General features: G+C 47.2%; 1 protein-coding gene across 1 annotated transcript in view; it reads left to right on the top strand.

Moving 5' to 3' along the window:
• The window catches only part of LOC137651930 (uncharacterized), an 88638-nt gene that overhangs the window by 13911 nt on the left and 49119 nt on the right, over positions 1–25608 (top strand). The window contains exon 3 of the mRNA XM_068385143.1: positions 9186–9339. Coding sequence (XP_068241244.1) covers positions 9186–9339 — 154 coding nt within the window. The remainder of the gene's footprint in view (positions 1–9185; positions 9340–25608) is intronic.

Below are 25608 nucleotides of genomic sequence, written 5' to 3'. Positions count from 1 at the left end.
TTACTGGTCTCTACCCACCATCCTGGGTGTGAATCAGCTATATAATCACCGGCTAAGTTAAATATTGAAAAATGTTATTTTGATTATAAAATAAATTTTTGAATATACTTACCCGGTGATTATAAATTAAATGACCCTCCCTTCCTCCCCAATAGAGACGCAGTGGGACGAGGAGAAAATTGAGTCTTTGTTTACATTGAGAGCTGGGTATCTGGTCGACAGATGGCGCTGTTGGGCACACCCGCAACCTGTGTAGCGATCGCTGGCGAGTTTTTCCGTAGAGTTGTCTGTCGAGCAACAGAGTTGCAGCTATATAATCACCGGGTAAGTATATTCAAAAATTTATTTTATAATCAAAATAACATTTTTTTTTTCAAGAATTGCAAATTTGTTTAGTTTGAATACTCATAAAAGAGAAGTATGGTCAGTCTAGAAGGTTTAAAGTCACCTATGAATGGCAGAGGCAAGGGCAGGACAATTCCCTAGAGATTGATCATATATAGGCTACATATAATCAGCACCCAATCCCTCTCTCCATCAAGCTAGAACCAGGGAGGGCCAAGCAGGGGCTGTTAATAACTTGGTAGGTAGATTTGTAGGCTCCCCTAAACCCCATCATTAGCTCACATGGATGGCGATGTTGCATACTACTAGAAACTATCCATCTTGAGTGGGTCTTGAACTTCTGTCCAGCAGGTTGTCAGGCAATGACGTTTCTAATAGGCTACCACTAAAATACTGTACTGTAGTTTTAGCTTTGTTTATTTTAGATAGCTAATCGGTGGCCTTTTATGCCCTGACAGTGTGTAGGGGCTTGCATTTATGAATTGTAGAATTATCAAATTTATTTACAAACTTTTGTTAACTAATTTCTTATTTGTTCCGTAACCGAAATACAAACCACGCTATTTACAAAGGGTATTACTTTTAGCGTAGCTGAAATGTCGAGCCATTAGAATTTAACGAGGGTGTATTACCCCCGCGCTAGTTAGCGGGGGGGTAGGGGAGTGGTAGCTAGCTACCCCTCCTCCCCCTCACACAGGTGAATACTCACTTTCACTTTTGGCTCGGACTGTCACAGACGTCTCTGTCTTGGTCCTCGCTTGGCAGCCATTGTTTGTTTTGTCTTTATTTAATTGCTTACTTTTCTTTTACTCTATATATATGTAAACATGTTTTCATGTTTGTATATATATTTGAGTATAGAAATAAGTAAGTTTCCTTTTCAGCTTTGTGTGTGTAGTGTACGATATCTACGTGGAGGCCTCGGCAGTTAGGCCACCACGGCGTAATTTTATGGGTGGCGATCGAGTTTGACTTATGTCTTTCTCTCTCTCTCTCTTGAGGTCGTTCACCCTTTTTACTATGTGTTACTACGGCCTTGTAGCTTCCTTTCCGTGTGGGGGGGTTGCTACGCCGTACGTTTGTCTCAATTAGTTATGAATCTAATTGTAGTTGTTTTTTGTTTTTCAGCTTGTAGAACGATTCCTTTCGTGGTTTTCGTTCTCTCTTTAGTGTTCATTCATTTTTAAATTACATAATTACATAGTTACATAATTATAATTGTTATAATTCTGTTTCGGTTACAGCTCTCCTTCCGCGAGTGTAAGTGGTTGTGAGGGCACGTGCCTGTTGTGTAATTCTTGTTCCTTTCCCTCGGGATTCCTCTTCGGAGCCTTCCCGGGGGAATGAATGTGTACTAATATTATTTGTTTTTATTTTTTTACAGTTACCGATCTAGTTCGTTTCTGTAATATGGCAACGGTGTGAGCTGTCTGGTTGAGTCCTGGGGATTCGGCTGTTGCTGCCTCTCCCCTTGTATTTTCGTCAGGGGCGTGTCTCCTTCTACTGGAAGTACTCCCGTGATGACGGACAGCTCTCCAGTTCATTTTAGAACTCTCAGGAGGCTTGCCTCCTTGGGCGGGTAACTTTCCTTCCGAGGGAAGTTTTTCCTGTCCAGGCTTGAGTTTTTCCCCTTTTGGGGGGTTCTTCTCTTGCCTTTTTTTCGTGCGACTATGCTCTTGGTGCTGAGCGGTCGCACCTGCAGTTTCGCTCAAGGGGCTGGGCAACTGCAGGAGCTCCTCTTCGGAGGATTGCTCCTTTTAGGTCACTGGCTGACCAGTCTCTTCCACGAAGTGTTTCTCTTTCGTTCGCGAGAGAGTACACTCATAGAGACTCCTCTTCGGAGGTTTCTTCTGTTGCTGTTGCTGTTGGCCTCCCTCGCCGTAAGGCCCACCGTCCGCCTCGTCGTAAGGGCCTCTCATCTCCCTATAAGGGTGCTTGAGGCGCCTTTTTGGATCTCCGTTTGCAGCCTACAACTCCTTTTTCTTGATCTTCCGCCTTGGTGCAGATGGACAGCAGTCTGATCTCGTCTTCCGACGGGCAACGGTCTTCCCGACGGACAACGGTCTTCCCGACGGACAGCGGTCTTCCGACGGACATCAGTCTTCCGGCGGACAACGATCCCTTCGGGGCAAAGGGTTGCCCCCACGGGGGTTCTTCCCTTGCGTGTCAGGGTTTCCCTGCGCGCCCTTCTGCTGTGTTCTCTGCTGCTCCTGCTCAGTGTTAGCACACAGGCGCTCTTCTGCTCATCAGCGCTCTCCTGTTCGTCAGCGCTTTCAAGATGATCATCCCTGTGGTTCCTGTTGGTTCCTGTTACGCGCCCTGTGCGCCCACGTTCGCCCTCGCGATCTAGAACTTTGGTTCAGGTCGGGGTCAAGGACTCTTCTTCTTTGTGCAGGCTTCCACGCGTAGCCTTCTGCTCGTCAGCGATCATCAGCTCGTCAGCGATCATCAGCTCGCCAGCGATCATCAGCTCGCCAGCGATCATCAGCTCGCCAGCAATCACCTGTCTCTCGGCGATCTCCGGATCGCCCACGTGTGTTACAGCCGGCACGCCAACGTTCTCCAACACTTCTGAAGGAACATGGTTCGCCAGCTACTAGCTCACCTGCGCATGCTGATCGCCATCGCGCGACCCTCAACTGCGGATGCTGATCGCCATCGCGCGACCCTCAAACTGCGGATGCTGATCGCCATCGTGCGACCCTCAACTGCGGATGCTGATCGCCATCGTGCGACCCTCAAACTGCGGATGCTGATCGCCATCGCGCGACCCTCAAACTGCGGATGCTGATCGCCATCGCGCGACCCTCAACTGCGGATGCTGATCGCCATCGCGCGACCCTCAACTGCGGATGCTGATCGCCATCGCGCGACCCTCAACTGCGGATGCTGATCGCCATCGCGCGACCCTCAACTGCGGATGCTGATCGCTATCGCGCGACCGCACACCTGCGGATGCTGATCACCATCGCTCGACCCTGTGCATGCTGATCACCATCGCGCGACCCTCAACTGCGTATGCTGTTCGCCATCGCGCGATCGCCCACCTGCAGATGCTGCTCGCCATCGCGCTACCGCCGACCTGCGCATGCTGATCGCCATCGCGCGACCCTGGCATGCTGATCACCATCGCGCGACCCTGCGCATACTGATCACCATCGCATACTGATCACCATCGCGCGACCCGGCGCATGCTGATCACCATCGCGCGACCCGGCGCATGCTGATCACCATCGCGCGACCCAGCGCATGCTGATCACCATCTCGCGATCGCCCTCCTGCACAGGCTGCTCGCGATCGCTCACCTTCGCAAACTGCTCGACCATCGCGTCGGCATAACACAACGCGCCATCGCCAACCTGCGCATTTGCGCTCACCAGCTCACCACCGATAGCTTGTTGATAGCGGTCTTCCTCGCCCACGCGGCAGCGCGTTTCCTCGCCATCACTCTAACGCTTGCGTTCGCCGCCTCGGACTCGCTCTCATCCACCTGCCCACCCTCACGACCGCTCGCCTGCGCGCCCGCGCGACCGCTCGCCCTCACGACCGCTCGCCTGCGCGCCCACGCGACCGCTCGCCTGCGCGCCCACGCGACCGCTCGCCTGCGCGCCCACGCGACCGCTCGCCTGCGCGCCCACGCGACCGCTCGCCTGCGCGCCCACGCGACCGCTCGCCTGCGCGCCCACGCGACCGCTCGCCCGTGCGCCCGCGCTCCCACGTGCCTACACGATTACGCTCATGCTCTCCAATGTTCGCCCACGCGCGAACCAACGGTTTTTCCATAGCGCGGACGGATGGTGTTCCGTCGCGCGAACCTACAGTGTTTCTTCGCACAAATGTCGGCTTATTTCTTGCAGTATCCATTGCTCGTCTATGGGTTATCGCTCGCCGACCACCAGCTCTCGCCCTTCCTACCACGCTCGCCCTCCTTCTGTGCTCCTTCGCTCACCTTCGTTTGCGTTACCGCGCATGAGCGCTTCCACGTTCGCCCACGCGAAAATCTTTGAATTTCCGTCGCGCGAGCTCCAGGGCGATTGCGACCACGATTCCCAATGGGGTTTTCGCAGCATGACCAGCCTGGCGAGTTCTTCTGGAGCGTATTTCCAGAACACGGCCTCACCCCGTAAACGCAGAGCATGGCACTTGCAAGAATAGGAGAAACTTAGGGGAGATCTGAGCAACACTCCTCTTTCCTGAACCTGGGTTAGACCTTCCCCGTCATTCCCTGGAAGGATTTTTGGCGGGGGGGCATTCCGTTCGAGATTTCTCCATCGGACGAGGGGTGACTGCTTACCTCTTCCTCTGGGAGCTTACCAGGTTCTTTCCCTCGGTTACGACCCGAGGTTTGGTTCAAGGAAGCTACAGGAAGATCAAGGGTACTTTCCTCCTCTCGAGCTCAGGCACCTTGGCCTTTCGTCGTTAAGTATCTAACTTGCGGACAAGCTCGATGTTGTACCATCTGGACGCGCTGACTGAGGGCTTCCTTCGGGTGTCTCATCTGTGGAGGTCGACGACCTCAGACACCCTTCCATCCTTGAGAAGAGTTTGTTTGTGCCCAAGGACAGAGACTTAGACAGCTGCTGTGCGGAGGAAATCAACTTCCGGTTTCACTCCTCCAAGGCGCTTTCTTCCAGACTCTGCAGGGCTCCAGCGCCCTTTTCTTTCAACCACGTCGGCCTAAGTTATCGGCTACGACAACTGGGACAAGGTGTCCAATTGCAGTTTCCTCCTGTCAGGAACAGATGGCACGGGAGACTCCCCCGGGGGGGCATAGTCCTAAAGGAGTTCACGAACTCTAGGATTGCAGGTTTTTCGCTGGGAGGATGCTTAAGGTTACTCATCCGAATGACAGCTTCCCGATGCCCATTCCCGCACAATCTCTGTGATTAGCCAAGGATATCGCGCCTGCCGTCTCTGTCAGCGAATTCAGTGTCTCTGAACCTCTATGCCATAGCGTCAGCAGAGTTGCCCGGTTGGGCAGAATGATCCTTACCTTAGGCGAAGGTCTTCCTTAGGATCATCGACGGCTTCACCCCCGGCCCCCTCAGTCGATCCTTTCTTGTAAGGAAGGATCTGAGAGGGGATGTCCGTAGTCGACCTCTCAGCCCTGATCAAGTATGTCGAACAAACTTCGGCCAGCGTAGACCAGCAGAATCGATCAGACTGGTAACGAGGCGACAGGACTCCTTAAACCCTGGATCGGAAGGACGGGTACTTTCAGTTTCCTTTCCATCCATCTTCCAGGGTGCTCGTCGAATTCAGCCTAGACTGCAAGTATTCCTGCTTATGATGCAGTGTGGCTATCCCGCCGTGGCATAGCAGGTTTGTTTCCCCAGAGAACTCTCCCTGCCTTCCTCTTGGCCGCTCAGGTGCAGGCTTCCGCCTCCTCTGCTGTTTGGAGGGCTGGTCAACTCCGGTAGGCTCGGGTTCGACCTTCTTCAGCGCCGGGACAAGCTTCCGGATGCTTACCATGAGTGTGGGCTCATGGTATTTTGCTTGGAGCCTTCTCTTCCTCTGCCTCAACATCTGGAGTATCTGGCCATGATATTGAGTCAACGGCCTTACCACGTTGGAAACCCCGCTTCTCGTCCGTCCAGCGAGGTTAAGCAACGTCGGTACTTGGATGGGTGACCACCTGGGGACGCCAGATTCTGTTACCACATCCTCCGAGCCTTCCTCTCGGTTGACTGTGGCAAGACTGAGGAGAGTCGCAGTACCTGTTCTCAGTCAAGCAGAGCTTTCAGCTCTACCTTGGAACGTTTCCTAGTTCTCCTTTCCTCATTGACCCGTCTATGGTCCGAACGGTCGCCTCAGGATAAGTTCCATGTGGGGCGATCCAAGTTCCGGTGGCTTCAGGCAATGTTTAACCGGACTCCCTGGCCCTAGGGGACCAGTGGAACTATTAGACCTGCAATGGGTGTTGACCTATGGAGCCTCTTGATGGTAGTGGATATTCTCGTCCTTTCCCCACATTCTTGATGCGGTTCTCGGACTCGTCAAAGGAAAGGGGGGGGGGGCATGTTCCGGTCCAGGCCTATGGTCAAGACCTGAAGGATACCTCTCCATCATTCAGGCAGGCTTAGGGGCCTTAGTCTGGCCCCTCTACAGATTCTACAGCTCCTGCCGAGTCTCCCCGTTGCGCGTCGACTTCATTCTAACCATCAGGGGACGCATTTTCACACCTTCACATCTTGCAGTAGAGATACCGGGATGATTGAGATTCTCTCAATTCCACCATCGGCTCTCTCATTCCAGGCAGGGGAATGTTTCTCTCAGACTATCCGAGCAGAGCCTCGTAGAGAGAGTGTACCCGGGGGTCTTTGACCTTGGGTAACCAGCAAGTGCTGGTCTGGGGGACCTGATCGCGACAGCTTGGAACCTCAAGCTTCCGCTATTCTTCCCCCCAGTCTCAGACCCCGAGACTCTGGCAAGATGCATTCCGGTGATGGTGGGACAACTTCGACGCCTGCGTCTTCCCTCCTTTTTGTCTGTGGACAATGGGTCTCAACAAGACCAGGTTGTCTGTCAACCTTTCAATGGGAGAGCTCCACTGGGACTATGCGCAGAACGGTTTCTGGACCCTCTGCTTCCCCTGACGGAACTCCCGGGAGAGCTTCTCCCACGGCGCAGACTACTCAAGCAACCACACTGCGACATCTTTCCCGAACCGGGGCGTCGCTTCGGCTTCATGCCTGGAGACACTACGCTTCCTCCTCAAGAAGAGACAACCCGCTACAGTCGCGGTACGGAGGTCGCGTCTTCGGCGATAGTCATCCACAGGGGTCTCCCAGGCAAAGTGAAGAGTCTAAGGTGGTTGGTGCCGTGGGAGATATACCTCTTCCCTTGAGGCCTCTTCTCCAGCAATAACGGTCTTATTGCCTTTCGGCGGGAGGAAACTCCTTTCCGCTCTCGGCAATGAAGCCTGTCGCTCAGCCTTTCCCTGACCTTCAGGCTTAAAGGAATAACTTTTTCCTGCCCGCTGGATCTATCCTCGCTCATGCGAAGCTACGATCGTCCCTGCCCTAGTCGGAGGAAGACCTCTAACTTGGAGCATGGCTCGGACTTTTAGTCCTTTAAGAGATCTTCTCAAGACCCTTTACGACAGGCCTCGGATTGTATTCCGCCTTGGGTCTTCTGCTCACTCTGGCCACGGCCAGTGTGTAAGCAATCTTCTTGGTCTCTTACTACTCCCCCCTTTCTAAGGAAGAGGGGAAGGCAACATTCAGGCTCGCTCCTGAGTTGTTGGCTAGACTCAGAATCTGAGGGTCCCGGCCCTTCGGTCCGATTCATTCAAGATTTCGAGTCTCCATTCTGTATCTGATGTCCCAAAACCTTCTCTTTCTTGCCAGTAAAGGAATCGAGAGGTTAGCGCTGGGAACAGCTGCAGTTTGTCCTCAGTTGCAGCCGATTTGGGAGCACAAGGAGGACATGGGGGGAGAGTCACCAGTATACCTCTTCAGCCCGGACTCAAGGACATTCATCTCGACCTGTCTCCAGACCCTCCCCCGTCACGTCGCCCTACAGCACGATGTTGGATACATCGCAACGTCCCTCGCCTTCGAGTAATACTACTCTGTGACGCAGGTGCTACAAGCTGGAGTCTGGAAGCGTATAATGACCTTCGCAGCCCGCTTCCTGCAGGGCGTGACCCACAGGAGTCTCTATACGTTTTCTATCGCTCTGTGGTGGCTACACAACAGCTGGTCTAACCTCAGGCTCCTTTTTGGACAGGTAGCAGAAGGTTGAGGGCATTGTTATCAGGTTTTAGTCTGCATGAACGAAAGAAGTATGTCTGGCCCTTACTTCTTTCTTCATCATCCCCTCTACGGGGAAGCAGCATCCTGGTCTCTGCATAGCTGACCTCGAACCTCTGCAGGTAAACCATGCTTCCTTGTGTTCCGAGTATTGAGTCAATACTGTCGCGTCCCCCATACCCTGACGAGGTGGTATTGGGAACGTCCTAACCCAGAGTTCCTTCTGGAACTCCAGGTCAACTGCCTAGGACGGGTCACACTTCTTCCTTCACACACAAGCTTACGTAGGCCACATCGCAAGGAACTTGTGAGGTGCAGGGACTCCTTTTCTCGAGTGCGACTCACTCGGATTCTGAGTCGCCGGGTAAAGCTAAAGCCAGTATGGCTGGGGACTTTCCACCCTTCCTAAGGGATAAGTCACCCTTTGTAAATAGCGTGGTTTGTATTTCGGTTACGGAACAAATGACAAATTCGAAGATAATTTGTATTTTTCCTAACCATACAAACCTTAGCTATTTACACATATTTGCCCGCCAGCCCTGTCCCCCAAGACAAGTCCTACCTCTAAGTGAAAGTGAGTATTCACCTGTGTGTGAGGGGGAGGAGGGGTAGCTAGCTACCACTCCCCTACCCCCCCGCTAACTAGCGCGGGGGTAATACACCCTCGTTAAATTCTAATGGCTCGCCATTTCAGCTACGCTAAAAGTAATACCCTTTGTAAATAGCTAAGGTTTGTATGGTTAGGAAAAATACAAATTATCTTCGAATTTGTCATGTTTTGTCATTTTGAAGAACAACTTAGAATTGCTTTAGAAATACATAATTGTGTATAAATAATAATTGTTTAATACTATACAGTAGAATGCACTCCTTTCCAGTGATTGTATGACCTAAAATATTCTAGAACAGTCATGTTTTTCTAATTAGAAAGCAACTAAAAAAAAAGCCTTTAATTTTTTTTTTTTTTATGAATTTTTAGTTTATAGATCTACATTTGTAAAAATGCTGTTATGTCTTCATCATTAAGGCTATTTAAACTAATGCTATTTTGAATGCCCGCTGTAAGGATTTTCTTCTTCTTTAAAGCTCTGATGATGGACTGAGGAAACAGAAACGACCCAGGAGATTGTTCTACTACAGCAAACTTTTGGATCTTTCAAGTCACATAACCTCTAGTGATAGAAGTAGAACCTACATATGTAATTTTGGGATGAGGTATATGCCTTCAAAGAAAATCCAGGTACAATATAATGAGTTTTTGTTCCTACACGCATACAAACACTAGTCTTTCAATAGGAGTATGATTTCAGCAAAGCTGAAACTTGGCTGTTGACATTTTTAAATATAAAACTTACCCGCTGGTTATATAAAGAGCTGAAGTCCCCTGACGCCCTGGCAGAAATTCAAATTCTCGCGCTATCGAAGATACGGCAGGTGTACACCCGCACCCTAGCGGTAGCTCAGGTGGAACAACACACCAACTTCAGTTCTTCTCCTGCCCGCCTAGCTGGCTGACATATTGAAGTTCGCTCTCGTGGTTTTACTCTTTTGGGAAGTTGTTTGGTGATGTAAAACGTTCTTTTCTGAGTTTAAGCTATCGTTAATTGTTTTCTCTTTATTCTAATCTTGAAATCTTTTTGTTTGAGATTATCTTTATTAATATTTCCCTTATTTTTTGCTCGTCGGTCTTTCACGTAACCATTCAAAATGGCCGACTCCTCCCCTGCTTTACGTAGGTGTGTTAGTGAAGGGTGTCGTACTCGACTTCCTAAAGGATCTATTGATCCTCATAATATTTGTGTGAAATGTAGGGGTAAATTTTGTTCATTTGATGATAGATGTAATGAGTGTCTTTCTTTAACTGATGATGATTTTGTAACATACGATCGTTATGTTAGGAGACTAGAGAGGGATAGAGTTAGGCGTAGTTATTCACGATCTGTGGATAGAGCCTTACCTAATGTTAATGTTCCTAATCCTATTCCTTCCCCCGTGGTGGTAGATCAGGAAACTACTATGAAAGACATGTTTACCGCTATTTTGACTCTTGGTGAGAAAGTTGAGTCCTTAGCGGCAGATAGAAATACGATTTTTTCTGAGTTAAAGGTACTGAAAAACCGTGATTCTGTCGGAACTGTGGAAAGTGTTTCGGTGTCTGATGTTAGTGTACCGAAAAGTCGTGAATCTCTTGGTAATGTGAAAAGTGTTTCTAATGTGTTTAGTGTTGCGGAGGGTGCGTCTGCACGATCTTGTCGGTCACCTAGCCTAAGACCTCTTTCGAGCTCTCGAACCCATGGGAGAAGTAATGTCGAACGGCTTAAGGGAACGAGAAGCGTCATCAATCGTGCAGACGTCCCCTCGAACGTTCCTGTTGCCGTAGCTCAGGCTGTTCACCCTCATCGTAGGGAAGGTGAGGTTCATGCGTTATCCCCGTCTTCCGATGAAGGGTCGGGGAGTGAGATCTGGCGTCGCGCGTCAAGACCGCTTAAACGGACGCATGAAGTTTCTCAGCGTCAGGAATCGCCTGTGCGTCCAGGATGTAGTTCGTGGGACTCACCGGAACGTTTCCGTTCTCCCATCGCTTGCACTCCGGCTAAACGTCCAGATCACCGTGTTCGTGTGGATAAGATTCCTTGCGATTCAGACCTTGTTACGATTCATGCTCCCCCTCTTCCTTCAGATTGGCTTCCTTCTCCCGAAATACGTGGTGACGTTGGATCGAATATTCCTTTAGGGAGTTCTGTAGATCCTAAATGGTCTATGCTTGTGACTATGAAGGAACAACTCTCGTCGTTGATGGATTCTTTTCAACCAGGTGTTGGCAGTACGTATGTCTGGGCGTCAGGCGTCAGACCAGTTATCGCACAGGCGTTCGATGGTCTCTGGTGCTGTCGAGTTATCGCTTAGGCGGTCTCCCATTCATAGTGTTCAACACCAGGTTGATTTTGTTGAGTCACGTCAGAGAAGTTTGGTTGACCGGTTTTCGCCTTCTGGTCGTGAGGAAGAACATCGGATGTCGACAAGTGGACGAGACGCGTCAATGTTTTGAAGTAGTGGATCGCCCGCGTCAACAACTTGTGGACGCGTCGCGTCAAAACAACGATTCTCAGCGTCGACATCTTGACAGCTTTGATCGTTCGCGTCAACAGTTTTCGGACTCTACGCGTCCACTCAGCGATCTTCGGCAGTTGCCTTCTGAGTCCAAGCGTCAATCTGGTCAACAGCAGTCGGATCCTAAGCGGTCTCGGCAGTTGTTAGTTGACGAAGATCGTCTACCCTTCCATGTTTCACGTCAATCTACTTCGACCTCTCCCCGTCAGTTGGATGCAGATATTGGCTTTGACAGGCAATCCCATCCAGACTTTGTTCCTTCGGTTCAGGCTGCAGCATTTGCTGCACTGCCAGAAGACGAACTTGAGGAAAAGTCGGATGTGGACGATCCTGTTGAGGAAATCTCTGAGAATGAGGAAGAGAAGCATTATCAACATGCTGTTGATCTTCGCAAGTTTATGTTGATACTTACTGGAATTTTCCCGGATCAGTTTACTCCTGTGGCCCCTCGTTCTCCGCCTTCTGAGTTCATCTTAGGTAAAGCTACCAAAGTTTCAGTTTATACCAAGATGGTTCTTTCTCGATCCTCTAAACGGGCCTTGAAATTAATGGGTTCCTGGTGGGACTCTAAGAAATCTTTTGGCAAGACGGCCTTTGCCTTTCCACCCGCTAGGTTGGCTTCTAAATCTAGTGTGTGGTACGAGACTGGTGAAGTGTTGGGCTTGAGATTTCCTTCGTCTGCCCAAGGGGATTTCTCAAGTTTAGTAGATGCGTCTCGTCATCTTGCCTTAAGGAAAACGAAGATTTGGTGGTCTATTCCAGAGATCGATCATTTGCTTTAAGGTCTGTTCAGGGCCTTCGAGGTGTTTAATTTCTTAGACTGGGCTCTGGGGGCTTTGAGTAAGAGGGTCTCAGATATGACGGACACGGACACTAGTGGACTGGTTCATTTGATGTCCTGCTTGGACAAAGGTGTGAGGGATGGCTCCAACGAGCTAGCTGCCTTGTTCACGGCTGGAATCCTCAAGAAAAGGGCCACGATGTGCTCTTTTCTCTCTGCAGGAGTGTCTCCCTACCAGAAAACGGGCCTTCTTTTCGCTCCATTGGCTAATACCTTATTTCCGCAAGAGTTAGTAGGCGAAGTGGCCACTGCTCTCACGCAGAAGGCCACGCATGACTTAGTTACTAATACGACAAGGAAAGTTTTGCCGTCAACGTTTTCCTCTCGTAAGCCTAAGGAATCCTCTTCTGGTTTTCGACCTTCTCAGTCCTTTCGTGGGAAATCCTCTGGAAGGGGCTCTTTCAAACCAGAAGGAAGGAAACCTAGAGGCAGAGGGGGCAAGCCCGGCCGAGGTAAAGTCTGACTGCCCTTTCCTTCAGACAGCAGTGGGTGCCAGGTTGACTCATTTCTGGGAGGCTTGGGAGAGAAATGGAGCGGACCCCTGGTCCGTCCAAGTGTTAAAGGAGGGTTACAAGATCCCCTTCCTGGCAAATCCTCCTTTAGTCACAGATCCGGTGGATCTTTCGCCCAAATACAGAGAGGGACCGAAGAAGCAAGCCATGCGTCTTCAGACGTCTCTTTTATTAGAGAAGCAAGCAATAGAGGAAGTGCAGGATGTAACGTCTCCGGGGTTTTACAACCACCTTTTCCTAGTACCCAAGAGTTCCGGGGAGTGGAGACCGGTTCTGGACGTAAGTGTGCTAAATGGTTACGTCCAAAATTCGACGTTCACTATGGAAACTCAGAAGACAGTTCTGGCGGCTGTGAGGAAGGACGATTGGATGGTCTCTATAGATCTTCAGGACGCCTATTTCCACCTTCCGATTCATCCCAGCTGCAGACGTTATCTGAGGTTCATGGACGGAAACAAGGTCTTCCAGTTCAGGGCTCTTTGTTTCGGACTCTGCACGGCTCCTCTATTGTTTACCAAGATCATGCTGAATGTGGCAAGCATGCTGCATTCGAGGGGAATCAGAGCCTCTCTGTATCTGGACGATTGGCTGATAAGAGCCTCCTCAGCCAATTGTTGTTTGAAGGACCTCAAAATGACTTTGGATCTCTCCAGAGAACTGGGCCTCCTGGTGAGCTCGAAAAAATCGCAACTGACTCCATCCCAGGAGATTCTTTATTTGGGGATGGAGATTCACAGTCGGAGTTTTCGGGCTTTTCCGTCGTCGGTGAGAATTCAGGCAGCCCTCCTAAAAGTCCAAACTTTCCTGAAGAGAGAACTTTGCTCCGTAAGAGATTGGATGAGCCTTCTGGGGACTCTCTCTTCATTAGAGAAGTTCGTGACCCTGGGGAGGTTGCACTTGCGTCCTCTTCAGTTTCATCTCAATCGCCATTGGAAGAAAGGGGACAACCTCGACAGGGATTGCATTCCCATCTCGGTTTCCATCAAGTCTCATCTTCAATGGTGGTACAACGAGCCCAGACTGAAAGAAGGCTTGTCTTTACTTCAGAAGAGCCCAGACCTCGTGTTGTGTTCCGACGCCTCCAACTCGGGGTGGGGAGCCACTCTAGAGAAGAAGGAGCTTTCGGGGACTTGGACTGTGGAGCAAACATCTCTCCACATCAATCAAAAGGAGCTTTTGGCTATTCATCTGGCTCTCATAGGCTTCGAGAAGCAGATCAGGGGCAAAGTGGTCCAAGTCAATGCGGACAGCACGACAGCTCTGGCCTATATTGTGAAACAAGGCGGGACCCACTCTTGGTCTCTGTACGAGATTGCAAGACTTCTTCTCATTTGGGCAGAGGAAAGGAAGGTGACTCTATTGACTCGATTCATCCAGAGGGTCAACAATGTGAGCGCAGACAGACTCAGCAGGGGAGGTCAGGTTCTCTCCACAGAGTGGATTTTACACCCGGACGTCTGCAAGAGTCTGTGGCGGTTATGGGGTCGTCCTCTCCTGGATCTCTTTGCCACTGCAAAGACAAAAAGGCTGGAGTGTTACTGCTCTCCGGTTCTGGATCCCGAAGCCTTGCACATAGACGCCTTTCTAATGAACTGGTTACACATGGAGGTTTATGCTTTCCCTCCGTTCAAGATTCTTTACAAAGTGATTCAGAAGTTCATTTCCCACGAAGAGACCAGAATGACACTGATAGCTCCGTTCTGGCCGTCAAGGAGCTGGTTTCCAGAGGTACTGGAATGGATGGTAGATTTCCCGAGAAGCCTTCCCATAAGACCCGATCTTCTCAGACAACCTCACTTGGCCCGAAATCATCTAAACCTCCGAGCTCTACGTCTGACTGCCTTCAGACTATCGAAAAACTTGCTAGAGCTAGAGGATTTTCGAAGAAGGCAGCCAAGGCAATTGCGAGGGCAAGGAGGTCTTCAACCATCAAGGTGTATCAGTCCAAGTGGGAGTTATTCAGAGAGTGGTGTAGGACTAACGCGATTTCCTCTTCCAGTACCTCTCTTACCCAGATAGCAGATTTTTTCTTAGACCTTAAATTGAAACATAACTTCTCGTCATCTACTATTAAAGGTTACAGGAGTATGTTGGCAACGGTTTTTAGACACAGGAACCTAGACCTTTCTAATAATAAGGATCTGCAAGATTTGCTTAGGTCTTTTGATACAACCAAGAAGATTCAAACAGCTCCCCTTGCCTGGAATTTGGATGTTGTCCTTAAATTTCTCATGAGTGACAGATTTGAGCCTTTACACTCGGTTTCATATAAGGATTTAACCTTGAAAACTCTTTTTCTGGTTAGCCTTGCCACTGCTAAAAGAGTTAGTGAGGTACACGCTTTAAGCAGGAACATTGGTTTTCGGAATGGAAAAGCCATTTGTTCTTTGCAACTGGGGTTTCTGGCCAAAAATGAAAACCCTACTCGGCCATGGCCCAAATCCTTTGAGATTTCTAACCTTTCTGATTTGGCTGGAGATGAATTAGAAAGGGTACTCTGTCCAGTTAGAGCGTTACGGCTTTATGTGGACAGGACTAAGAATCTGAGGGGTAACTCAGACGCTCTGTGGTGTGCAGTTCGGAAACCCTCGATGCCCATGTCTAAGAATGCCTTGTCTTTTTTCATTAGATTGTTGATTCGAGAAGCTCATGCTCAGTGTGATGAGTCGGATCAGAGGCTTCTCAAAGTGAAGACACATGAGACTTCAGTGGCCTTTAAACAGAACCGTTCTCTGCAAAGTCTGATGGATACGACCTTTTGGAGAAGTAAGTCTGTTTTTGCATCCCATTATTTGAGAAATGTTCAGACTCGCTATGAGGACTTTTTTACGTTGGGTCCTTTTGTAGCGTCAAATGCGATAGTAGGTGAATGATCTACCACTACGTTCCCTTTTTCCTAATACCCCTTTTCTATCTCTTGGAACTCGTTTGTTATGGTTGTTTGTGGAGATTGGTCGTCAGTCTTCCGCAATCTTTGGTTTGGTTAGGTGGTCAATTTGTTCCTAGAGTGCACCCGGAACAAGGGTATTGGTTGAGGTTCTGTCATGTTATAGGTGGTCGTACCGTTTGACAGCTCCTAGAGATTTTCAGCCTGAGTGGATCACTGGATCTCTTAAGGATAGCGGACGAAATGAGGCAGAGTATCATTGCTGTCAGCTTCCTTATCAGGTGAGAACCGCTTAGGTTTGTTGTATGTAACCCTTAAGTGAATTTTCAATATGTAGCTGTCTCTGACCCGCCACCAATGGGTGTCAATCAGCTCTTTATATAACCAGCGGGTAAGTTTTATATTTAAAAATGATATTTTTAGATATTTAACTTAGCCGGTGAATATATAGCTGCAACTCTGTTGCTCGACAGACAAAAAACTGTACAAAAAAACTCGCTAGCGATCGCCATACAGGTTGCGGGTGTGCTCACCAGCGCCAACTGTCGGCCAGATACCAAACTCTATGTAAACAAAGACTCAATTTTCTCTCTGTCGACGTGTCGACAAGACGTACTTTACTCGCTGTTGAAACCTGGAGTTTTTCCCATCATCTTTGGTGAAGTACTATATTCTGGTTTGAGCTTTCGCAGTGCAGGTGTTTTATCTTCATCTTAAATCTTGAACTCGTTTTGGATAGATTTAATTTTTGGTGACAAAGAGAGTATGGACTTTCTTTGACTTTTAAATGGCCGACCCTTCCCTTAGACGGAAGTGTGTTTAGGCTTTTAGTAATTATCTTATCACGTTATAAATTAATTATAGATTTTCCTCTTCGATTAACTTTCCATTTATAATAAACATAAAGAATAAATTTTAATGTTTTGTTTATATGCGACCTTTCCTGAGAGTAGGCGGTCCTAACTTGGAAACCGAAGTTAATCAACGTTGAGCCCTTTAAATCGTAAATAGCTTTTAAAGAGCTAAGGATTTAAAACTTTTTAAATGAAATATTTTATGAAAGAATTTCTTTGAATAGTCTTCGTACTGTTTTCAAAGATGAACTAACGTTTAGTTTATTTATGCTACGCAGTTTGCGCTCTATCGTTACGATAGAGAGAGAGTGTATCACGGTTTCACTTTGCAGAAAGAGTAAATCGATTCTGACGTTTTGTTCATTCTTTCAAAGCTTAAATGTTTTAAATTCTATTTTAAAGGAACTTTTTAATTGAAAAACCTTTCAGTTTTTTCCTTTGGTCAAATAACATGTTTTTTTTGACGAAACGTAATTGGGCTCTTCTCTTAGGTGCGAAATCAAGAGAGAAAGAGAGAGAGATATAGAGACGGAGGGAGAGAGAGGAGAGAAAACGTTCCGTTCAAGCGGGTAACGTTGTTCTCGAGTTACTCTCGTCCCTAGTCTCTGTACGGGGAGAAAGGATAAAACGTTTTTAGTTTTATTCTCGTCCCCAGGCAATGTACGGTGAGAGATTGAAAACATAGTTTTGAATGAACTAGTGTTTATTCTCTTCCCCAACCACTGAATTTTTTTATCTTAAAAGATGTTTACTGTTTTTTTTTTTTGCTGGTATTAATATGCTTGCATTATACGCCTGATTTCGCATTTACTACCTTTTGATGAGGGTAGAATTGCGTGCTTCAGGTAGAAATCAGTAAAAGGTTCGATTTCAGTGTAATAAGTGCAAAACAGAAGTGATAAAGTGATATTGCGCAAGTGTTACAGTGTTGCGTCCGAGGGTTCGTCTGTTCGTGCATGTCGTTCACCTAGTCCGGGACCTCTTGCAAGCTCCCAAGCCCAGGGGAGAAGTAATGTCATACGACTTATGGGTTCGAGAGGCCTTGATCAACAAACAGACGTTTCCCTCTATGGTATCGGGTGTATCTTACCAAGATCTCCCCTACCATAAGGCGAGAGAGACGTTTTTCTCCTCGTCATCCGAAGGCTTTTCGCATAAGAAACCTGTAACAAGGTTTCGAGACCCTTAAGCGAAAGTCAGTCCTTTCAGGACAGGTCCAGCGTCCTGGTTGCAGCCATTAGGACAGCTCTGACCCTATGCAGTCATCGGAAAACTGCTCGCCGCCTAACAAAAGCGTAACACAGACTCCGAGAGTCTTTTTTGTTGGCAAAGTGTTGCGGTCACAGACGTTACCCTCGTCTCTTACCGCAACCATTTCCGTGGATCCTTAATGGGTTGTACGGCAAGACATGCAGAATATGCTTGCCTCCCTTATGGAAGACTATTCTGCCGATTAGTCCGTTGAGTCTAGCCGTTTATCTCATCGATATCCTGGCTTTCAGCCAACCTAACGTTCCTTTGTGCATCCTGTTGACGTTGGCGTAGCTAAGTCACGTCAGTCAGGTTGTTTAGAACCACACTCGATGCGGTCTCGTGTGGATTTTCAGCCACATTTGGACGTTAGGCCACTTGCTGATGCTCCTGTTGACGTTCAGGACGTTCGCTAACAATCGGAGTTGACTTGTTTTGACGCTGTGCGTCAACCTCCGCATTCTAGAGTTGTTTTGACTGCTCAGTCTAGACAGTCAAAGCAGTCTCGAGTGGACGCTGTGCGTCCTCACGCACCTGTTGTTGTTGACAGTTCAGTTGTTGACAGTTCACAGACTGTCAAGCAGTTACATGACGTTGCGTCCTGGTCCGCTACTTATGCACCAGTGTGTGTGGACTCTGCTTGTAAAGCATTGCCACCACGGTAGGTCTCTCCATTGCTTGAGATTCAGCTTTTATCGGACAAGGTTCCTTTAGATGAGGAAGTTGCTGTTCCCCCTCCTACTGATATTCCCTTGTAACTGCTGCTCCTCGTTCGCCTAAACGTCAGAGCTTACACTAGGCCTAGCTACTTCGAAGCCGTTGTTTATAAGCTAGTGCTCTCTCGCTCTCCTAGAGAGCTTTACGTCTGCTAGGCGACTGGTTTATCACCAGGAGGAGTTTGGGGGATACAGCCTTTGCTTTCCCTTCTTTTAAACTGGTTTATAGAGCGAGAGTCTGATATGACACGAGAGAAGTTCTCGGCTTGGGAGTTCCTGCCTCTGCCCAGATAGACTTCTCAAATATCGTAGACTCTCCCTGGCGCCTGGCCAGGAGACGCTCCAAGTTTTTTACAGGTCAACTTCACAGCTGTTTTTGAGCCTTTGAAGTTTTGCTGTACAATTATGTCATGCATAAACAAGGCTTTCAGGGATGGAAAGCGGTACCGCCTCAGTCGCTAACCCCGTCTGTTGCCGCACCTGCTCCCGTAGACCCTAATGGGCTTTGCTGCAAGACATGCAGTCCAAGCTTGCGTCCTTGATAGAGGACTTTAATGCGGATAGGTTGCTGCTGAACCTTCTGGCCAACAACCTTCCAACCGGTCGGTTGTGCGTCCTGTTGTCGCTGAGGTAACCTTCTCGCGTCTACCAGTTGAGGTGGTTCCTCCACCGATGCGACCCAGTGTGGGTTGCCAGCCGCACGTTGACGTTAAGCGACGCTCGGAGGTGGTTGTTGACGTTCAGGACGTTCAACAACCATCAGAGGTGACTTGTTTTAACGCGGTGCGTCAACCTCAGCAACCCGGTATGGTGTTGACTGCACAACCCAGACGGTCTAGACAGTCTCGGGTGGACGCTGTGCTTCCTCGCGCACCCATGGTTGTTGACAGTTCACAGACTGTGCAGCAATTCCATGACGTTGCGTCCGGCTCCGTCACGCATGCACCAGTGCGACCGGACTCAGCGAGCCAGACGTTACCCACTCCGTTGCCGTTTCCTCATCAGTTTTCGGATGAGGAACTATCTGATGAGGACGTTGCTGAACAACAAGACGATCAGCCCCCAGAATAGATCAAGCCCTGCTATCCATCCAGAAGATGCTGAAGAAGGAACGCTGCTCAGTCAGGCTGTGGATGAGTCTGGTGGGGACGCTGTCATCCCTGGAACAGCTTGTATCACTAGGAAGACTACACCTCCGTCCTCTTCAATACCATCTGGCTTTTCACTGGAAAAAGGACAAGACGCTAGAAGCGGTCTCGATCCCGATTTCCGGAAAGATAAAGTCGTGTCTGACTTGGTGGAAGGACAATATCAACCTAAGAGAGGGTCTTCCCCTGGCTGTTCAGACTCCCCACCACGTTCTCTTCTCGGACGCATCGGACTTGTGCTGGGGCGCGTCACTGGACGGTCGGGAATGCTCAGGTCTGTGGAACTCGAGTCAGAGGAGCATGCATATCAACTGCAAGGAGCTGTTGGCAGTTCATCTGGCCTTGAAAAGCTTCGAGTATCTCCTTCGAGGCAAAGTGGTGGAAGTAAACTCGGACAACACCACGGCCTTGGCGTACATCTCCAAACAAGGAGGTACCCACTCACTGACGTTGTACGAGATCGCAAGGGACCTGCTCATCTGGTCAAAAGGTCAAGACATCTCCCTAGTAACGAGGTTCATCCAAGGCGACTTGAACGTCATAGCAGATTGTCTCAGTCGGAAAGGGCAAGTAATTCCAACCGAATGGACCCTCCACAAGGATGTGTGCAAGAGACTTTGGGCCACTTGGGGTAAACCATCCATAGATCTCTTTGCAACCTCGCTGACCAAGAGGCTTCCAATCTATTGCTCTCCAGTCCCGGACCCAGCAGCAATACATATAGATGCTTTCCTCCTAGATTGGTCACATCTGGATCTCTACGCATTCCCACCGTTCAAGATTGTCAACAAGGTACTGCAGAAGTTCGCCTCTCACGAAGGGACAAGGTTGACGTTAGTTGCTTCCCTCTGGCCCGCGAGAGAATGGTTCACCGAGATACTTCGATGGTTAGTAGACGTTCCCAGAAGTCTTCCTCTAAGGGTAGACCTTCTACGTCAGCCACACGTAAAGAAGGTACTCCAAAGCCTCCACGCTCTTCGTCTGACTGCCTTCAGACTATCGAAAGACTCTCGAGAGCTAGAGGCTTTTCGAAGGAGGCAGCCAGTGCGATTGCTAGAGCAAGGAGAGCGTCTTCCATTAGAGTCTACCAATCGAAGTGGGAAGTCTTCCGAGACTGGTGCAAGTCAGTTTCTGTATCCTCGACCAGTACCTCTGTAGCTCAAATAGCTGATTTTCTCTTATACCTGAGAAAAGGACGATCCCTTTCAGCTCCCACTATCAAGGGCTACAGAAGCATGTTGGCATCGGTCTTCCGGCATAGAGGCTTAGATCTTTCCAACATAAAGATCTGCAAGACCTCCTTAAGTCTTTTAAGACCACCAAGGAGCGTCGTTTGGCTACCCCTGGATGGAATTTAGACGTGGTACTAAGATTCCTCATGTCAGACAGGTTGGAGCCGTTACAATCAGCCTCCCTGAAAGATCTCACTCTTAAGACTCTTTTCCTGGTATGCTTAGCCTCGGCTAAAAGAGTCAGTGAGATTCATGCCTTCAGCAAGAACATCGGATTTTCGTCGGAAAAAGCCACTTGTTCGCTGCAAACTTGGTTTTCTAGCCAAAAATGAGCTGCCTTCTCGGCCTTGGCCTAAATCTTTCGATATTCCTAGCTTATCGGAGATCGTAGGCAATGAACTAGAAAGAGTCTTATGCCCTGTTAGAGCTCTTAAGTTCTGTTTAAAGCGTACTAAACCTTTACGAGGCCAATCTGAAGCTTTATGGTGTTCAGTTAAGAAACCATCCTTGCCTATGTCAAAGAATGCTTGGTCAGACTTTATCAGATTGTTAATACGAGAAGCTCATTCACATCTGAGTGAGGAAGACCGAACTTTGCTTAAGGTGAAGACGCACGAAGTTAGAGCTGTAACAACTTCCGTGGCCTTTAAGCAAAATAGATCTCTGCAAAGTATAATGGACGCAACCTATTGGAGAAGCAAGTCAGTGTTTGCGTCTTTTTACTTGAAAGATGTCCAGTCTCTTTACGAGAACTGCTACACACTGGGACCATTCGTAGCAGCGAGTGCAGTAGTGGGTGAGGGCTCAACCACTACAATTCCCTAATTCCATATCCTTTTAATCTGTCTCTTGAAATGTTGTTTTTTATGGGTTGTCCGGAAGGCTAAGAAGCCTTTCGCATCCTGGTTGATTTGGCGGGTGGTCAAAGTCATTTCTTGAGAGCGCCCAGATTAGGGGTTTGAGGAGGTCCTATTGTATGGGTTGCAGCCCTTGATACTTCAGCTCCTAGGGGTCTGTCAGCATCCTAAGAGGATCGCGAGGCTCCGTAAGGAAGACGTACTTATAAGGCAGAGTAATCGTCTAAGTCGACTTCCTTACCAGGTACCTATTTATTTTGTTTTTGTTATTTTGATAACTTCTAAAATGAAATAAAAACTCTTAGCTCATAAGATGTAAACATATTTAACTGGTCTCTACCCACCACCCTGGGTGTGAATCAGCTATATATTCACCGGCTAAGTTAAATATTTAAAAATGATATTTTAATTATAAAATAAATTTTTGAATATACTTACCCGGTGAATATAAATTAAACGGCCCTCCCTTCCTCCCCAATAGAGACGCAGTGGGATGAGGAGAAAATTGAGTCTTTGTTTACATAGAGTTTGGTATCTGGCCGACAGTTGGCGCTGGTGAGCACACCCGCAACCTGTATGGCGATCGCTAGCGAGTTTTTTTGTACAGTTTTTTGTCTGTCGAGCAACAGAGTTGCAGCTATATATTCACCGGGTAAGTATATTCAAAAATTTATTTTATAATTAAAATATCATTTTCATAATAAAATAAATATTTGAATATACTTACCCACTGGTTATATAAATTTAACACCCACCCTCCTCCCCTCTAGAGACTACCTGTGGTATTGCTATGAGGCATGGAAGAACTGGAGTTGGTGTGTTGTTCCACCTGGTAAGGGTAGAAGAGACTCTTTAGCTATGGTAAGCAGCTCTTCTAGGAGAAGGACACTCCAAAATTAAACCATTGTTCTCTAGTCTTGGGTAGTGCCATAGCCTCTGTACCATGGTCTTCCACTGTCTTGGGTTAGAGTTCTCTTGCTTGAAGGTACACTCAGGCACACTATTCTATCCTATTATTATTTTTTTTTCTTCCTCTTGTTTTTTTTTGAAATGGTGTGTTGGGCAGGCTTAATAGAAGGGCCATGGATGCCTGGTTGTTTATCAAGAGGTTGTCTTTTCCTTTTTCCGTCTCTTTTTCTTCTCAAAACCATCCTTACTGTCCTCCCTTCAGTTGAAGTGGCTATCCTGGAAGGTATTTAGCCTTGCATGGTGTATCGGCTCCTCCATGTTGACCAGTTTTTCCGACTTTTTACAATAGTCTATGGGTACCATCAATCACTTTATTTATAATTCTGTACATATTGTTTTTGTTATAATTCTTGTTAATCTAGTTTTTAAGTATGATGTCTCTTTTTTTTTATTTCTATTAATTGTTATGCTGTCTGGAGACATTGAGCGAAATCCGGGACCAGTACGTCCTAGATTTCGTCAATGTCGTCTTCTGTATTGCAATATACGTGGTCTTCATGCAAATATCCAAGACCTTACAGTTGCGTCCAGACAGTATGATATTCTTTTGTGCTCAGAAACTTTGGTTTTTAATATGAGGCACTCATCTGAGCTCCTTATAACTGGTTTTAAGAAGCCAATAATGTTGAAACGTGATGCAATCCCTAGGGCCAGGGGAATGGCGGTGTATATTAGGACCGAGTACCCTGCTTCTCATAAGTCCTGCTATCAATGTGGATGTCATGAGATTCAGGTAATAAAAGTTTGTGGCAGGCATAACAACTTTTATTTGTGTTCGATCTACCGGAATCCAGACATGGATGATTGTATCTTTGATTGTCTTCTTACCATTATGTCTAAGATACAAGAAGATGATAGAAAGGCTTCTTTTGACTTTGTTGGTGATTTTAATGCTCACCATAGGGAGTGGTTAAGTTCTATCTCTCCTACCGATCGCCATGGCTTAAGAGCTTTAGACTTTGCCTCTGAATCAGGCTGTGAGCAAATCATAAATGAAGCTACTCACAGGTCTGGTAATTGCTTGGACCTCGTATACACTGACTCCCCTGGCGTTATAACTAGTAAGGTTGGTTCTCCAGTCGGGACATCTGATCATGCCTTGATTTCATTATTAGTGAAGACTGAGCAGCCTGTCCCTGATATATCATATTCTTGTAAAATTTATATGAAATCCCAAGCAGACTGGAATGGGATTTTACATGATCTTTTGTGCTTGAATTGGTCACAATTATATAATAGTGTAGATCCTGTTGTCCCTTTGAATGAGAATCTAGTCAACATAATTGATAGGCGTATCCCTTCTCGTGTGCTAAGGAACCGAGTGAAGGACAAACCATGGTTCAATGATGATTGTAGACGTGCTTATTTGGAGAAGCAGGAGGCCTATCACCTTTGGAAGGGTAACAGATCAGATTTGACCTGGAACAACCATACTCAGCTTCGAGCTTTTGCTCAGAGAGTTTATGTCTCAACTGAAAAGGAGTACAATTTACCCATAAAAGAAACACTTTCTGGTACAACTCAGGAACATAAATGGTGGTCTACCCTTAAATCTGCACTCTTTGGTGTAGATGCAACAGTTCCTCCTTTACTTAAACCAGATGGCTCAGTCACTCACTGTCCAAAGGAAAAGGCAACCCTTTTGGCTGATGTTTTTGACAGTAAACAGAGTAATGAAAAACTTTAACTTCCTCATTCCTGTTTTCCTGAGGCTAAACTAACTAGTTTAGCTTTTCGATCTCGTGAGATTAAAGCTCTGTTGGTGGACCTTGATGCTTATGGAGGTGTAGACCCAAATGGTAGCAAGAAGAGGAGCTTTTAGCACTTGTTGGAGAATTGGTAATGTTACTCCTCTATGTAAATGTGTTTGTGGTAGCTCAAGTCCCACTGATTACCGCCCAATTTCCATAACTCCCATATTATCTAAAGTTTTTGAACGTCTTCTGGCAAAACGTCTTAATAGGTTTGCTGAAGGTAATCATCTACTCCCTAGTTTGCAATTTGGTTTTGGTAAAGGCCTTGGAGCATGTGATGCCCTTCTTACAATCTCCAATGCTGTACAGACATCCCTTGATTGTGGTCGGGAAGTTTGTATGATTGGCCTTGATTTTAGTGCTGCCTTTGACCGTGTTAATCATGAGGCCCTTGTTTTCAAACTTAAAAAGTTTGGAGTGGGTGGGTCGTTTCTTAGCATTATTATTGATTTTTTAAGTAATAGATCTCAAAGAGTTGTTGTTGATGGGCACCATAGTGATTAAAGGAATGTGATATCCGGTGTTCCACAGGGTAGTGTTCTTGGCCCATTACTTTTCATACTATATACACATGACATGTGGTTTGGCCTAGAAAACAAGCTTGTTGCATATGCAGATGATGCTACTCTCTTTGCATCAATTCCATCCCCTGAAAGTAGATCTGGGGTTGGTGAATCCCTTAATAGAGATTTAGCTAGAATTAGTGCATGGTGCAAATTATGGGGTATGAAATTGAATCCTAACAAAACTCAAAGTATGATTGTAAGTAGGTCAAGGACAGTGGCTCCTCAACATCCGGATCTCAGTATTGATAATGTTTCTTTAAATTTGTATGACTTTCAAAATTTTAGGTGTGATTCTCAACAGCAAATTTACTTTTGAGAAACATATAAGGTCTGTGTCTTCTTCAATTGCACAAAAAATAGGCTTATTGAGAAAGTCTTTCAAGATTTTTGGTGATCAATCTATTCTGAAGAAGTGTTTCAATTCTTTCATTCTACTGTACCTTGTTTTGAGTATTGTTCTCCTGTCTGGTCTTCAGCTGCTGATTCTCATCTTAATTTGTTGGACAGAAACTTATGGTCTATTAAATTTCTTATTCCTGATCTAGATATTAATCTCTGGCACCGTCGTTCAATTAGTTCATTATGCATGTTGCATAAGATTTTTCATAATATTGACCATCCTTTACATTCAGAGCTCCCTGGACAATTCTATCCTGTTCGTAATACTAGGCAGGCAGTTAATTCTAATAGCCAGGCCTTCTCCATCATGAGGCTCAATACTACGCAGTACTCTAGATGTTTTATTCCAGCTGTTACCAAGTTGTGGAATGATCTTCCTAATCGGGTAGTTGAATCAGTAGAACTTCAAAAG

This window comes from Palaemon carinicauda, chromosome 13, assembly GCF_036898095.1.
Source record: "Palaemon carinicauda isolate YSFRI2023 chromosome 13, ASM3689809v2, whole genome shotgun sequence".
NCBI classification, from domain to species: Eukaryota; Metazoa; Arthropoda; class Malacostraca; order Decapoda; family Palaemonidae; genus Palaemon; species Palaemon carinicauda.
Note: the sequence above shows the minus strand (reverse complement) of the source record. Positions and strands in the feature narration are given on the sequence as shown.